Source organism: Podarcis melisellensis (genome assembly GCF_964234715.1).
Source record: "Podarcis melisellensis genome assembly, chromosome: 6".
Taxonomy (NCBI): Eukaryota; Metazoa; Chordata; class Lepidosauria; order Squamata; family Lacertidae; genus Podarcis; species Podarcis melisellensis.
In genome coordinates, this window is record NC_138538.1 from 17,846,397 (window position 1) to 17,862,121 (window position 15,725).

Genomic DNA, 15,725 nt, shown 5'->3' on the forward strand with positions numbered 1-15,725 from the left:
GCATTACCGTCAGTGTCACTTGCTCATACTGAAAGTTTCTGACACCAAACATTTCTTCCTCTTCTTCTCTTAAACACAGTGCTCTTCTTCGCAATATATTGCGGGCCTTGTTTATGAGACAGTGAGGCGTGCTGCAGTACCAGTTTCATGTTCCCTTCTAATTGCAAGGTAGCCTTGGGGGATTTTGACAGGGTTTTATGTTGTTGTTGTCTTACCACTTCTGTACCTAAAAATATACTTCTTTCTACCAGAGCTTGAATTGCCCTGGGCATGAGTCTTTGATGCTGTTTTCAGTGCCAAAGCTCAGTCATGGAGTGCAGGTGTGATATTGTGACTTAGCTGAAACCTGGCCTGAGTGAAAGAGAGGCTACTTAAATAAGGCCCGAACCACATGATTCTTACAGCTGACTTTTTAAAAAAATGCAATTTGGGAGGCTGCAAGTTTCAGTATGAGAATGGCAGTGAGCAGGGTCTACTGAACCTCTTTCCATTCTGGTCTACTTTTTCTGCTCTGAGTTGACCCACTCCTTCTGTACTAACATTTTAGTACCCTGTGGGTGCAGTGCTGCAGATGACAACCGCAGAAGAGGAAAGTAACCATGATCTCCTTCCTGGAAGCTCATAGCTCATCCATACTAAAACTGCAGTTTGACTTAGCTAGTCATGTGAAAGAGAGTAATAGCTCAATAAAAAAATACTGTAATGTATACTGTACATCATTTTACTTGTATGCTGCCTTTCCATAGCTCAAGGCTAGCTGTGTTTTGGTTTGTGTATTGATCCAGAAAAGTGCAAATTGGGGAAGTTTGCATTAAAATGTGAGCTAAACCAATTTCTCCCTCATCCCTAACATGCATTAAAGGTAAAGAGACCCCTGACCATTAGGTCCAGTCGTGGCCAACTCTGGGGTGGTGGCGCTCATCTCGCTTTATTGGCCGAGGGAGCCGGCATACAGCTTATGGGTCATGTGGCCAGCATGACTAAGCCGCTTCTGGCGAACCAGAGCAATGCACGGAAATGCTGTTTACCTTCTGTGATGGGATAATGAGCTGCTTGTGCGTAAAAGCTTGATCCCTCTGGTGTTTGGCTGGTCATCCAAACCGAGGCACTAACGGAGCCTCGCAAGGCGTGACTCCGTTAGTCGCTGGTAGAATCTGACAGTGGGCGTCTACGAAATTTACTCCAACATAAAAGTTGTTTCACGGACATGCGCCTTCGTGACTCTCTACGTGACAGCTTCCGGCGAAGGGTGGGAGTTGCCAATGGGGGTCTTGTTACCTCTGCACTATTCTCACTAGAAGTATCCCAGAGCCCTCCCTCCTCCGACTCCCCTTCTGCCGGAGCTTCTGCTCTCCCCCTGCTGGTTCCCTCCTCCGCTGCAGAATCTCTCCGAGTCTGCTGGAGCCCCGGCACCAACTCTCTTTCCGATGGCAGTTCCCTGACATCCACCTCCCCCTCAGGGCCCCCTTCACCCCCCGCGTCCTCTCCCACTGGCGGTGAAGGCGGAAAGCCCCTAAAGGAACTCTCCTCGTCGTCCGAGGATTCAAACACTTCTAACCATGGCGTACCGTCTCTCTCCCCGTCTTCCTCTTCTTCGTCGGAGTCGGCTTCCTCACCCACCCCTGACTCTGGGAACCCTCCAAACTCTCCTTCCTCATCAGTGGTCCCAAAGTGTTCCCTTCTAAATCGTGCCACGGGTTGCGGTTTCTTTGGGAAACGCCTATGAAATGTTTCTATTAAAACCTCATCATTGACTACCTCAGCGGGTACCCAAGTGTTTTCCGACTCTACTTCCCCCTCCCATTCTACCAGATATTCCACCTGATCCCCCTTCCACCTGGAATCAATGATTCCTGCCACGTTCATGTCGCGTTCTCTCTCTTCTATCACGGGCGTTCGGGAGACCTCTCTCTCACGCTCCCCCCCCCCATTCACGTCCCTCTCGGTACGGCGACAGTAATGACCTGTGAAATACTGGGTGCAATTTCATGTGATTGGGCAGTCTGAGTTTGAATGCTACTGGGTTCACCTGCTGTATGACCTCAAAGGGTCCCAATCTTTTGGGTTTCAGTTTCTTACAACCCCCCTTGAAAGGTAGTCCCTGGGTGGATAGCCACACCCGGTCTCCCACCCTTATAGTTTCACCTTCCCTCCTATTTTTGTCTGCTTGCTTTTTATATTCTTCCTTGGCTCTCTCTAAGTTAAGTTGTAGCTGACGGTGGATGGCTTCCATCTCTTCAACAAAATGTTCCGCCGCCGGCACACTCCACCTCTCCCCTCCTTCTCCTGGAAATGCCCTGGGATGACACCCATAATTTGCCAGAAAGGGACTCAGCCCTGTGGACACGTTCTCAGCGTTGTTGTAGGCAAATTCTGCCAGAGGTAACTTATCTACCCAATCATTTTCTCGGTCCTTTACATAACACCTCAGGTATTGTTGTAAAATCCCGTTTGCCCTTTCCGCTTGCCCATTTGTTTCCGGGTGCCGGGCAGTGGAGAAATTGATTTCCACGTGCAGTAAGCTCATAAGTTTCCTCCAGAACCTGGAAGTAAACTGTTTCCCTCTGTCGCTGACCACCCTCAAGGGGGCGCCATGCAACCGGAAAATATGCTCTACGAACAACTTGGCGGTTTCCTCCGCTGTGACCGCATGTGAACAGGCTATAAAATGACACATCTTAGTTAATAGATCTACCACTACCATGACCGCCGTTTTGCCCTTGGATTTTGGCAGGTCCGTCATAAAATCTATGGAGACTGCCTCCCATGGCCTTTCTGGTGTGGGTAAGGGTTGTAAGAGCCCCGCTGGCGCCACCCTCTCCCCTTTCGCTCGCTGGCACCTGTCGCAACCCCTGACATATTCCCGTACATCCTCCCTCACCTTGGGCCACCAAAAATCCCTGGTAACCAACCACATGGTTTTGTGCTGTCCAAAATGCCCCGCTGTGGGGCTATCATGCAACTGCTTGAGTACTCTGCCCCTCAGTTCCCCATCGGGTATGTACAGTGCCCCTTTGTAATACAACGCCCCACTCTTTTCTTCAAACCCCCCTGTGTTCTCCGCTGTCCTCCTGAGTTCTCTGAGTTTCTCTTGGGCGTATTCGTCGTTCTCCGTGCCCTCTAACAGTTCTTTCTGCCCCACCAAAGCCGCCCCACACACCCAGCGGTCTTCAGGGATTACGTGCCTTGCTTCCGGCGCGCCCTCCCCCTCTAAGTACTCAGGCTTTCTGGAAAGAGCGTCCGCTCTTACGTTCTCGGACCCTGGCACGTAACGAATCTCAAAATTGAATTTGGAGAACTCCTGGGCCCATCTCACTTGTCTCTGGTTCAGCACTCGGGCTGTTCTCCAGTACTCCAGATTTTTGTGGTCAGTCCGGACTTGAACCTTGTGCTGTGCCCCAATCAGCAAGTGCCGCCATCTCCGGAATGCTTCATGAATGGCGAGCAGTTCTCGGTCATATACTGTGTAGTTCCTCTCGGATTTGTTCAACTTCCGCGAGAAGAATGCACACGGTCTCCATTCAGACGCATCTTTCCCCGGCTGGAGAAGCACGGCCCCTACCGCTCGGTCTGACGCGTCCGTCTCCACTCGCATTGGTTGCCGTAGATCCACGTGCAAAAGTTGCTCCTCCGACGCAAACGCTGCCTTTAAGCGTTCGAATGCCCCTTGCGCTTCTTCCGTCCAAGCAAATTTTTTCTTGCTGCTAAGACAATCCGTGATGGGCGCTGTTAAATGGGCAAAATTCTTGATGAACTTCCTATAGAAGTTTCCGAAGCCCAGGAACCTTTGCACGTCCTTCTTGGTCTTTGGTGTTTTCCATTCCAGTACCGCTTGAACCTTGCTGGGATCCATAGCCAACCCCTTGTCAGACAACCGGTACCCCAGGAATTCCACCTCCCTGCTATGAAACTGGCATTTCTCCAGTTTCACCCACAGCCGATTTTCTCGCAGCTTGCTCAGTACTTCTCTAACATCTCGCACATGCTGCTCCTCATTCTCTGAGTACACCAGGACGTCATCTAAGAACGCCACGCAGTTCTTGTAAAGCAATGGCCCCAGGACGTGATTCATGAATGATTGAAAGCAGGCGGAGCCCGCTTGTAATCCAAAAGGCATAACGAGGTACTCAAACGCCCCCAAGGGGGTGAACATAGTGGTTTTCCACTCATCCCCCTTCCTCACACGTATCAAGTTATATGCCCCCCTAAGGTCCAGCTTAGTAAAAATCTTCCCTTTTCTCACCCGTGTCAGAATGTCATCAATTCTGGGCATAGGGAAAGTCACTGGTTCTGACACAGCATTTAGGGCCCTGAAATCACACACAAGCCTGGGTTTGCCCGTGTTTTTTTTGTCCACAAAGAACACTGGGCTGCCCCCCACCGCTCGTGACTCTCTGATGAAACCTCGCTTGAGGTTCTTGTCAATGAACTCCCTTAACTCCTGCATCTCACGGTCTGACATGGCATACAGCTTGCCCACTGGCAATTGTGCTCCTGGGAGTAAGGTGATTTGACAGTCAAAGGGTCTGTGCGGGGGCAGTTTATCAGCTTCCTTTTCACTGAAGACGTCAATCAAATCAGCGTATTGTGGTGGCACCTTCCCCTTGTCAGTCACTTCCATCCCTGCTAGAGTGGCTCTGGCCCCTGCCTGACCCTCTCCCTCCTTGCAGTGTTCTAGGCAATGTGCTGAACCAAAGGAAACAACCCTCTGATGCCAGCCTACTAGCGGATCGTGTAGTGCCAGCCAGCTCATTCCCAGAATGATGGGCGCTCCTCCCAAGGTGGCTACATTAAACGCTATCAGTTCTGTGTGTCTAGCCACCCTCATAATCATTGGTACAGTCTGTTGGCTCACTTCTCCCCCCAACAGTTCCCTCCCATCAATCGTGGTTACTTGCAAAGGCTTACTTAATGGGAGAGTTTGTATCTGGTGTTCAGCAGCAAACTCCTTACTCATGAAATTACAGGAGCTGCCTGAATCCAATAGCGCTTTTATCTTTAGTGGGTGTCCGTTTGACAGTTCCAGCAACACCTCTATCACAAGCGCTGGTCTTGGAGGTTCCGGCGTGGGCACATTCATTACTCCCTGGCCTGGCTGCTGTGCCCTGATGTTGGCAACCAGGCGTTGGCTTTTACTGGCTCCTCTATTTCGCCTTCCTCCTTTCCCCCAACAGTTCCCGCCATGCCCTGCCATTCCTTCCTTTGCGGACAAACTCTGGCAAAGTGCCCTGGCTGTTGGCAGAGATAACATCTCTTGGCGCTCTTTCCCTCCTTCTTCCGCCCTTCACTGGTGTTTGAAACTGCGCGCGCGCGCGCTGTTCCCAGCTCCATCGGTTCGGCGGGCGGGAAAGACTGCTCCGGAATCTCTGGAATGCGGAAGTCCTTCCAACGTTCCCCCTTTCCTTCCCGCCTTTCCAACGCTCTTGCTTCTAGGCGCGCTCCTATGGACAGTGCAGATTTAGTCAGCTGGTCCATAGACTCCGCCCTGGGCGCCCGGGAAAGTTCATCTTTCACAGTTGGGGAGAGCCCTTCTTCAAATAACATTTGAATTGGTTCACTTGCTAGATCCCACCCCAGTCTATGAATAAGCATAGTGAACTCAGTCCAGTACTCACGTACAGATCGGCTCCCCTGTTTGCACCCCATCAACTGCCTCCGCACCACCCCCAGCTCAATCTCGCTGGAAAACATCAAGTCCATGGCGTGAAAAAACTTCCTCGTGTCCTTTAAGATATCATTGTTGGCTGCCATCAGAGGTCGAACCCAGTCCCTCGCCCCTCCCTCTAGATGGCTAATCACGTACGCCACTCTAGAGTTCTCATCGGTGAAGTCATCAAACAGTATATTGAGAGCATATTGCATCTCCGTTCTAAAGGCTTGATAGTTCCTGGGATCCCCCCCAAATCGCTGCACCAATCCAGGCACCTTTCTGGCAAGTGGGGCGGTTTTCCCCTTATCCGCATCTTGAGCCCTCCTCTCCTCCAGCCTCGCCGTTTGCAGCGCGAGCTGGACCTCCATCGCCCTGTACCTTTCCTCCAGGCTAGGACTTGCGCCAGCTCCAGCTCCTGCGGTTCCGGCTGGGTCGCTCATGATGCCCTCTGCTTGCACAAGCAGCTTACAAACACTGTCAGATTGCTGTGATGGGATAATGAGCTGCTTGTGCGTAAAAGCTTGATCCCTCTGGTGTTTGGCTGGTCATCCAAACCGAGGCACTAACGGAGCCTCGCAAGGCGTGACTCCGTTAGTCGCTGGTAGAATCTGACAGTGGGCGTCTACGAAATTTACTCCAACATAAAAGTTGTTTCACGGACATGCGCCTTCGTGACTCTCTACGTGACAGCTTCCGGCGAAGGGTGGGAGTTGCCAACGGGGGTCTTGTTACCTCTGCACTATTCTCACTAGAAGTATCCCAGAGCCCTCCCTCCTCCGACTCCCCTTCTGCCGGAGCTTCTGCTCTCCCCCTGCTGGTTCCCTCCTCCGCTGCAGAATCTCTCCGAGTCTGCTGGAGCCCCGGCACCAACTCTCTTTCCGATGGCAGTTCCCTGACACCTTCCCACCAGAGTGGTACCTATTTATCTACTTGCAAGTTGAGGTGCTTTCGAACTACTAGGTTGGCAGGAGCAGGGACCGAGCAACAGGAACTCACCCCGTCATGGGGATTCGAACCGCCGACCTTCTGATCGGCAAGTCCTAGGCTTTGTGGATTAACCCACTGCCTTTATATAAATTCCCCTTCTGCTTCATTTCCCTTTTTCTCCTGTTGTGTACTCTACTGTTGGCATTTAGATTTAAAGCTCCTCAGAGCAGGGACTTGTCTTTTTGCTTATAATTGCTCTGTAAAGCACCATATCCATTGTGCACACTTAATCTGCAATAGGTTGCAGACCAGTAGTATCAATTGGACTAACTTTCAGGTTTATGAGAGTGAACGGTGTTGCAAAGGTTGTTGGGAGAGCTGCAATCTGAAATTGTTGAAATTGTGCTTTCGCCTCTGTTAAGAAGGATGGGATAGTGATGAAGGAGGAATCCATTTTAAATGGACTTATACACAAAACTTTGCAGTTCCAACCCAATTGAGCTTTCCCCACATAGAACCACGTCTTGCATTGATCACCCAGTTTCATGCAAGTAATAAACGAGACTAATTTTTACTTGGTTTGGCACTTAGAAATGAATGAACATAGGTTAGTTATGTTCATTAATTTTTGTGAATCTGCTCTTAAGTAGAAGTAGCACTAGATTCAACCCTATTCGCTGAGTGCCCCACCAGTTATTTATTTTTAATAACGCTTCTTTCTGCACAAGCTGGAACAAGGCAGCTAACAGTAAAACCAGATAAGACAATATTGCAATAAAAATTACAGCACAATAAAAGAACAGATAATTAAAACAATATGAATCAGAGAGAAGCAATAAAATCGAGACGATGTTGACTGAAAAAAAGAAGCCCATTGCCTTCCATGCCTATTAAAAAGCAGGGAATGGACCAGGAGGTGGAAGAAGCAAACCTACCTCTCCTGGGAGGCCGTTTCGTAATCTGGGTACCACAATTCAAAAAGCTCTCTCTTCATGTTCACATCAACTGAAACCTTTTCAGAAGCAAGACTGTAAGAAGCGTCTCGGAAGCCGAGTGAAGTTTCTGAGCAGAAACAAAAAACGTAGGTTTTCTTGTTTCTTTTCTCAGGCTAACCAGATTCCCCAAGTTAGAAAGCTAGTGTCTGCTCCCTGAGAAATTCTAACGTGTGAATGAGTACACACTGACTTCAATCGTGTGTAAACTAAAATTAAGCACCCATTTAATATGTTCTCTGCAATTTACTAGCTAGGAGAGCCAAATGCTTGACTCAGACACACATGGTTTTCCTTTCACCACCCCCATCAACCAAAACCATCTGGCTACATATTATTTTTAATTTTTATTATTTTTGCAAAATTGTACTTTATGATTACTTCATTGTTTGAAGCTAAATAAATAGTATATGCCACACACTAGAATTCCACAGCACTCAAGGTTTCTATGTTTATTCAAAAAGGCACCATGAACCTATAGTTATTCAGATTCTACCTACTATGGGACAAACTATTAATGCATTAGGTAGTAAGCTTTTTAGCAGCTGCTGATCTGCTTGTCATGTGCTGATAGTCTGGCTGCCATTTGTTAAAGTCAGCTGAGGTTGTCAATTGGTGAATTACAGCAAGGGTGGGGGACCTCTGCTCCTTCTTTCCTCCGATTCCAAACCTGCACTCTGATGCACAATTATATAGAGGCAAATCCCCTTTCCCAGCTGCAACAAAACATGCCTCTTCCATATCGGTTTCTACAGCCACAGTAGGCGCTGTAACCTTCCAAATGTTTGACTTCACTCACAAAGGCACACTCTTCCATTGTCTCCCGAAACAGACAGACGCCAACAACTTTGAAATCCCATTGAACTCAATAGGACTTACTTCTGGGTCAACATAAGCAGGACTGGGTTGTAACTGGGTTGTTGTTTTTTTAATATAAAACTTGTCCATGCTCACCATTTGTTGTTTTGTCTTATAATCTACATTTACTTTACAGCATTATCCCTGTAACTTGATCTCCAGGGAATTAAGCAGCCTGCATGCACACAGTACCTCCATTAACTGATTAACTGTGTGAAAGTCCTCTGGCCATCAGAAACGTAATGACTTTTCAGCTAATCACTCTGCAGGCTCAGGTGTGGCATTAATGATTGACAGGGCCTTGGCTGTTTTCGCAGCAAGCTGGAGTGGAGCTTTGCAGACCAGTGACTCAGTGTGTGTGGATAAGGAGGCCCTTTGCTGGGAACAAACCTCTCTGCCTCTGCTTCCCTCCCAGTTGCCTGGGGACATTGGGGAACGGGTGGCAGTTCATCGGTAGAGCACACGAAGAGCTGAATTCCTGGCATCTCCCAATAAGAGGATTAGATTGCAGGTGATGTGAAAGACCTCTGCTTGAGACCTAGATTCCTCGGGCAAAGAACAGGTGTTTGTTTTTATGTTAAAGTATTTTTATCCAGCCTATTTGCTTTTAACAAAAGAAGGGCATGAAACTCAGCCTTCTGGTAGTTCAGTACCTGACCAGCTAGATGCACCTGGGAAGTTCAGGGCTTTTTTGCTGGAACTCAGTTCTGGCACATCTTTTCTAGAGAAATAGTACTGGGGAAGCTCACCCTCTCCCTCTGCGGCTAAACTTCATTTAGAGGAAGTTTGTCACACTGAGGGCCAAATTCCTGTCTGGGCCACCTTCTGGGGTCCATGTGGCAATGGTAGGTGGGACCAGAAGCAAAAGGGAGTGGGCAGCCAATGTAAATTTAAAGGTGCTGACCTTCAAAGCCCTGGACAGCTTCAACCCTGTATACATGAAGAAGAATCAACCCAGACACTGAGGTCTACCTCCAATGACCTTCTGGCAGCTCCCTCACTGTAAGAAGTGAAGTTACAGGAAACCAGGCAGAGGGCCTTCTTGGTAGTGGCAACCGCCCTGTGGAACATTCACCCATCACATGTTAAGGAAATAGATAACAAGACGGCTTTTGGTTTTTGATCAAGGACACCTTCCAGACAGGGACAATTTATTTGAGGAGGGCGAGAAGCAGGGGTGCTAAGAGTTATTACCTGGGAAGAGGGTGTGTGGCTGAGGAAGGGGTGTTCTGGAAGGGTCCTGAGGGTCAGATGGAGAGGCAGAGAGGGTCACATTTTGGTCCCAGGTCTAAGGAATCCCATACTGACTCTAAAAGCAGCAAGAATGGCCAGCAGCTTGGGGGTAATCCAGGCATAGGCAAACTCGGCCCTCCAGATCTTTTGAGACTACAGTTCCCATCATCCCTGACCACTTGTCCTGTTAGCTAGGGATGATGGGAGTTGTATTCCCAAAACATCTGGAGGGCCGAGTGTTCCTGTGTCTGGGGTAGTCCCTGCTTTTAAAAGGTCCTAAAGTGAAAGGGTCAGTGGAGAAGCTGTGGGCCATTCTTTAAAAAAAGCAAAACGGCAGGTGTCATTTTTAGGCGATGGGGCCAGGCAGCCCTTTTGAAAAGTGGCAGTTGCATTTATTGACTGAACGAAGATGTCTGGAAAGGGAAACACTGGGAAAAAAATTCTACTGCAGTAGCAAAGAGCATTTATGGATGGCAATGCGTTATTATACTAATACGTCATTTAATGTTTCTGTCAAAGCAAATACTGTGCGGTGGGACTTTAATGAGGTCTGACTGGAAAAGTGAAACAATATTGAATTGAGGCCATGTGATGAGAACTTTCATAAAGACTTGTACGTTTCAGATTCCCCCCCCCCCTGCAGTTCTTCCTTGGTAGGTTATAAAATGTAGAAACGAATGTCCGGAGCAGAATTATTTCCCTCCCCCCTTCCATATATGATTTGTGCCACTTGCAGTGTGACTAGGGTTAGGCACTATATTCATGATGGAGAATGATTGTGTACAGCAGGTGAAACTGAGGGAGTAGTTGTGACTAACTTAAGTCCATTGATTTCGGGGCCAGGGGGTCTACTCTGAATATGACTTAGTTAGATTCTACCCTGTGTGCCTAACATCCAGCTAATAAACCAAGGTGCTAGTCCTCAAGGCGGCATGGAGTTTGTAAAAACTGAGCTGTTTGCAGATTATGTATTCACATGGTATCTGAAAAAGTATGCATGCACACGAAAGCTCATACCAATAACTAACTTAGTTGGTCTCTAAGGCAGTGTTTCCCAACCTTGTGCCTCCAGCTGTTTTTGGACTACAATTCCCATCATCCCTTGCCACTGGTCTTGCTAGTCAGGGATGATGGGAGTTGTAGTTCAAAAACAGCTGGAGGCACAAGGTTGGGAAACACTGCTCTAAGGTGCTACTGGAAGGATTTTTTTTTTAAAAAATTATTTTATTTATTTTGTTTTGTTTCGACTACGGCAGACCAACATAGCTACCTACCTGTATTCACATGGAACATCTTGAATATTACCCAGTAAGTTTTCACCTTTAAGGCGTGTGCGTGCACACATACACACACACACACATATAAATGAACTATTTCCATGAACCTGTTGGGAAAATTACATTGCAATGTTATCTAGAACGTAAAGGATACGCCTGTTGAAGACCCCCTATTAATACTGAGCTCTCGTGGAATTTGCATCCTGGTTAGAGTACTGTACATCAAACATGAAAAGATGAGAAAGTTACTTCAAATGTACCTAAAGCTGTTGCAAGTGAAACATTTCGTGTGAATGCTGGTTAGTTGGTCCAGGGGTATGTAGGGAAGCAATTCATGTGATAGCATTTAATGTGCAACAGAAAGCAAGCATTGTAACATTTGACCTTTCAACAGGGTCAAAGGTTACATTTCTTTCTCAAAAATGGTTTTGCAAATCTTTTTCAGAGCTGATAGACACACACCTTAGCTGGATACAAAACATTATATGAGACAGAATGACTGTGCTTTTTTGAACCAAGCAATCAAAGTCCAAGGTAATTGATATTTTCCTGACTTTTGTCTAGCTGCAGATTTTCTTAAATTTTGTTTGATTTAGCTGGGTTTCTTTGGTCAATGTCATTTTGGTTTGGTTTGGTTTGTTTTTGGTTGAAAGGTTAATTGTAGAAATATATAGTATTTGGTGGGTAGGGAAGTGGTTGGGCAGCGGGGCTGTGACATGTCGCATGCTGTGTTTTAAAAATCATTGACATTTACCAACACTAGCTGTTCTTGTTTTTAAAGCATTGGGGTCTGGAGTTTTCCAGGTATTTCAAACACATTTGCCTGTTCCAAAAATGAACATGGCCCCTGTTCCTCAGGCCACCCCAACTCCAGCATCATTTTCCTATGGGGACTTTTCTGTGCAGTTGGTTTCTTAATTCTCTGGCTGTGCTCATTTTGTGTACAAAAACAAAATAAAAAAATCTGGTCGATTTCAGAAGGAATAATTTGCTTGGAGCAAGCCGTGCCGTATGGTGTTTATCTTATCTGCAGCATAGTTCAGAGACGAGAATGCAACCTGTATAGCAGATTAACTTCAGGTTCTTTTGCCAAACACTAGGGGCTTGATCCAGCTGCTGATAAATTACAGAGCAATCCTAAATATAGGAATGCATCGTAAATTGCGCCCATTCCATAATCCACTCAGGGCTAAGCTGGCAGATGGGAAACACTCCCAATTTTATCAGTGCAAGTTCCACGTGTTGCCATAACCAAGCTGTATGGAGTTAGGATCCGCTGTACGTCCCCCTGCCTGGTCCTTCTCCTGCCACTCTGCTGGAACGCCCATTTTTCAGGGCTTAACAGCAGCTGAGCTACACTGAAGGGCATTAACTCTGGCTTATATGCAGCTGTAGGGATGCAGGTGGCGCTGTGGTCTAAACCACTGAGCCTCTTAGGCTTGCCTATCAGAAGGTTGGTGGTTTGAATCTGCACAACAGGGTGAGCTCCCATTGCTCTGTCCCAGCTCCTGCCTACCTAGCAGTTCAAAAGCACACCGGTGCAAGTAGATAAATAGGTACCGCTGTGGCAGGAAAGTAAATGGCGTTTCTGGCACTCTGGTTTCTGTCACGATGTTCCGTTGCGCCAGAAGCGGATTAGTCCTGCTGGCCACATGACCCGGAAAGCTGTCTGTGAACAAACGCCGGCTCCCTCAGCCTGAAAGCAAGATGAGCGCCACAACCCCATAGTTGCCTTTGACTGGACTTAACTGTCCAGGGTTCCTTTACCTTTTACCTTTATATACAGATGTGTGGTTTATACCTATTAGGTCCATAAATTACCATATATATTCAACACAAAAAAACAGCGACAATTTATTGTTGACAAAGGACAGCTGGACATATAAAGGGCCCCATTACCTTCAGTAGCTTAAGGCCTCATCAAACCTCAATCTGGCCCTGGTAAGAGGATTCTCCTCGGAGGCTCCTATAATTCAAGCCCTGGAAGTAAGGTGAGGGATGAGGGAAGATTCCGTTCCCCTCACCTGCAAATTCCTTTCTGAGATATAAAGTGGACACCTTGCTCCTGCTTTATGCATGAACTGGGTGGATACATGAGTGCATTGCATAGCTGCTGCCATCACTTCTATTGTGACCCTCAATCTTTGGTTTACAATGGAACTATGGTTTGGGTTATAGGGACGTGGGTGGTGCTGTGGGTTAAACCACAGAGCCTAGGGCTTGCTGATCAGAAGGTCAACGGTTCGAATCCCCGTGATGGGGTGAGCTCCCGTTGCTCGGTCCCTGCTCCTGCCCACCTAGCAGTTCCAAAGTATGTCAAAGTGCAAGTAGATAAATAGGTACCGCTCTGGCGGGAAGGTAAATGGTGTTTCAGTGCACTGCTCTGGTTCCGCCAGAAGCGGCTGGCCACATGACCTGGAAGCTGTACACCGGCTCCCTTGGCCAATAAAGCGAGATGAGCGCCGCAACCCCAGAGTCGGTCACGACTGGACCTAATGGTCAGGGGTCCCTTTACCTTTATGGTTTGGGTTAACCATGGCTGCTTAAGCATGCATTAAATATCGAACCATGTTTTGCACCAGGAAAGGGGAGGAAAATGGCAGGGCGGGGAGAGAAAGGATAAGGGGCAAGAGAGGACATTTCCAAAAATGGATCTCATTTGTAAAAATCTTTAAGCCATCTTCAAATTTATTTATTTTTCACCAAATTTAGTACAGAGAAAAGGAAGCCAGTGAGTCTAGATGCCCTTTATAGTGTATGCATTTCAATGAATACAGTGGTACCTTGGGTTAAGAACTTAATTCATTCTGGAGGTCCGTTCTTAACCTGAAACTGTTCTTAACCTGAGGTACCACTTTAGCTAATGGGGCCTCCAGCTGCTGCACCGCCGCTGCCGCACGATTTCTGTTCTCAGCCTGAAGCAAAGTTCTTAACCCAAGGTACTTTTTCTGGGTTAGCAGTGTCTGTAACCTGAAGCGTATGTAACCTGAAGTGTCTGTAACCCGAGGTACCACTGCACTGGTTTCTGGTGGGGTGGGGGTGGGGGAATAGGACATGTCATTTTAAGGGGTGAAACGTAATTTTTGCAAATTTCTTCAGTGAGAGGTCTCAAAAATACGTGTTTGGGTGTGAGCAATTCAAATTTGCTATTATTTTTTGTGATTGGACAACAATTAGCTTCCTAAGTCTATGTGTGACGAAAGAAGCACATAAACTGCTTGTGAAAAACCAAAGAATTTTAATTTTACCTTCTGAAAATGTCAGGTAATTCTAAATGGTAATCAAAATAATTAAAAATATTATTAATATAACTGCAAGTACTTCACAATCCTTTTTAATAATTTCTGTTCAATTTTGCCAAGCATGAATTAAACCAAAATAACTTTTGAATTCCCAAGACATGTTATGACTTTTTGGCACCCCTCATTTTTGGAATTTGAACATTCTGTAGGGGGACAGGCAAGAAAGACCTACTTTTGGGCTTCCTGGAGGCATCTGCCTGCCACTGTGGGAAACCAAGATACTTGATTAAGTGGCCACTGGTCTGATTCAACAGGAGTTTTCTTACATTTTTATCTCAGCCTCGATGATAAAATGGGAAGGGGACAACCCTAGAGTCATCTGCGACTGGACTTAACTCTCAAGGGTCCTTTTGTTGTTGTTGTTTAGTCGTTTAGTCATGTCCGACTCTTCGTGACCCCATGGACCAGAACACGCCAGGCACTCCTATCTTCCACTACCTCCCGCAGTTTGGTCAGACTCATGTTTGTAGCTTTGAGAGCACTGTCCAACCATCTCTTCCTCTGTCGTCCCCTTCTCCTTGTGCCCTCCATCTTTCCCAACATCAGGATCTTTTCCAGGGAGTCTTCTCTTCTCATGAGGTGGCCAAAGTATTGGAGCCTCAGCTTCACGATCTGTCCTTCTAGTGAGCACTCAGGGCTGATTTCCTTCAGAATGGATAGGTTTGTTCTTCTTGCAGTCCATGGGACTCTCAAGAGTCTCCTCCAGCACCATAATTCAAAAGCATCAATTCTTCGGCGATCAGCCTTCTTTATGGTCCAGCTCTCACTTCCATACATCGCTACTGGGAAAACCATGGCTTTAACTACACGGACCTTTGTTGGTAAGGTGATGTCTCTGCTTTTAATGATCCTGTCTAGGTTTACCATCGCCTTTCTCCCAAGGAGAAGGCGTCTTTTAATTTCATGACTGCTGTCACCATCTGCAGTGGTCATGGAGCCCGAGAAAATAAAATCTCTCACTGCCTCCATTTCTTCCCCTTCTATTTGCCAGGAGGTGATGGGACCAGTGGCCATGATTTTAGTTTTTTTGATGTTGAGCTTCAGACCATATTTTCCTTTACCTTTACCTTATGGTAAATTGAAAACAGAACATTGAGAAATAAAGACAAATCGAACTGAGACATTTGCCCATCACTAGCTATAATTTAACCAATGGTTAAATTGCTAGTTTAGAAGATGATGATGATTTTTATTTATACCCCACTCTCCCCGGACAAAACCGGGCTCAGGGCGGCTAACATCAAATATATAACACATCACCATAAAATCAAGCAATCAATTAAAACACATCTTAAAATCCAGTCAGAATCAAAGTGAAATCCAATCAGATGGCAACCCGCAAAGTAGGAATGAGGACCTTAAATGCTCACCAGGCCTAACTGATCTTATATGAGCCTGTGAGAAAGGTTGGAGGACCACTTTCATGCAAGTTCTTATAAGGATGCTGAAGCAAATGCATAAATGCTGCTGAGCATGGCGCATGTTT

The 15,725-nt window shown here is 46.9% G+C and overlaps 1 protein-coding gene across 6 annotated transcripts in view; it reads left to right on the plus strand.

Annotated features, from left to right (window-relative positions):
• The window catches only part of NFATC2 (nuclear factor of activated T cells 2), a gene marked incomplete at its 3' end in the record, with an annotated part of 138,836 nt that overhangs the window by 113,653 nt on the left and 9,458 nt on the right, over positions 1-15,725 (plus strand). The window contains exon 10 of one of the 6 annotated variants that reach the window (XM_081916739.1): positions 11,383-11,471. The exons of the other annotated variants lie outside the window; for them this stretch is intronic. Coding sequence (XP_081772865.1) covers positions 11,383-11,426 — 44 coding nt within the window. The remainder of the gene's footprint in view (positions 1-11,382; positions 11,472-15,725) is intronic. 6 annotated transcript variants of the gene reach the window in all.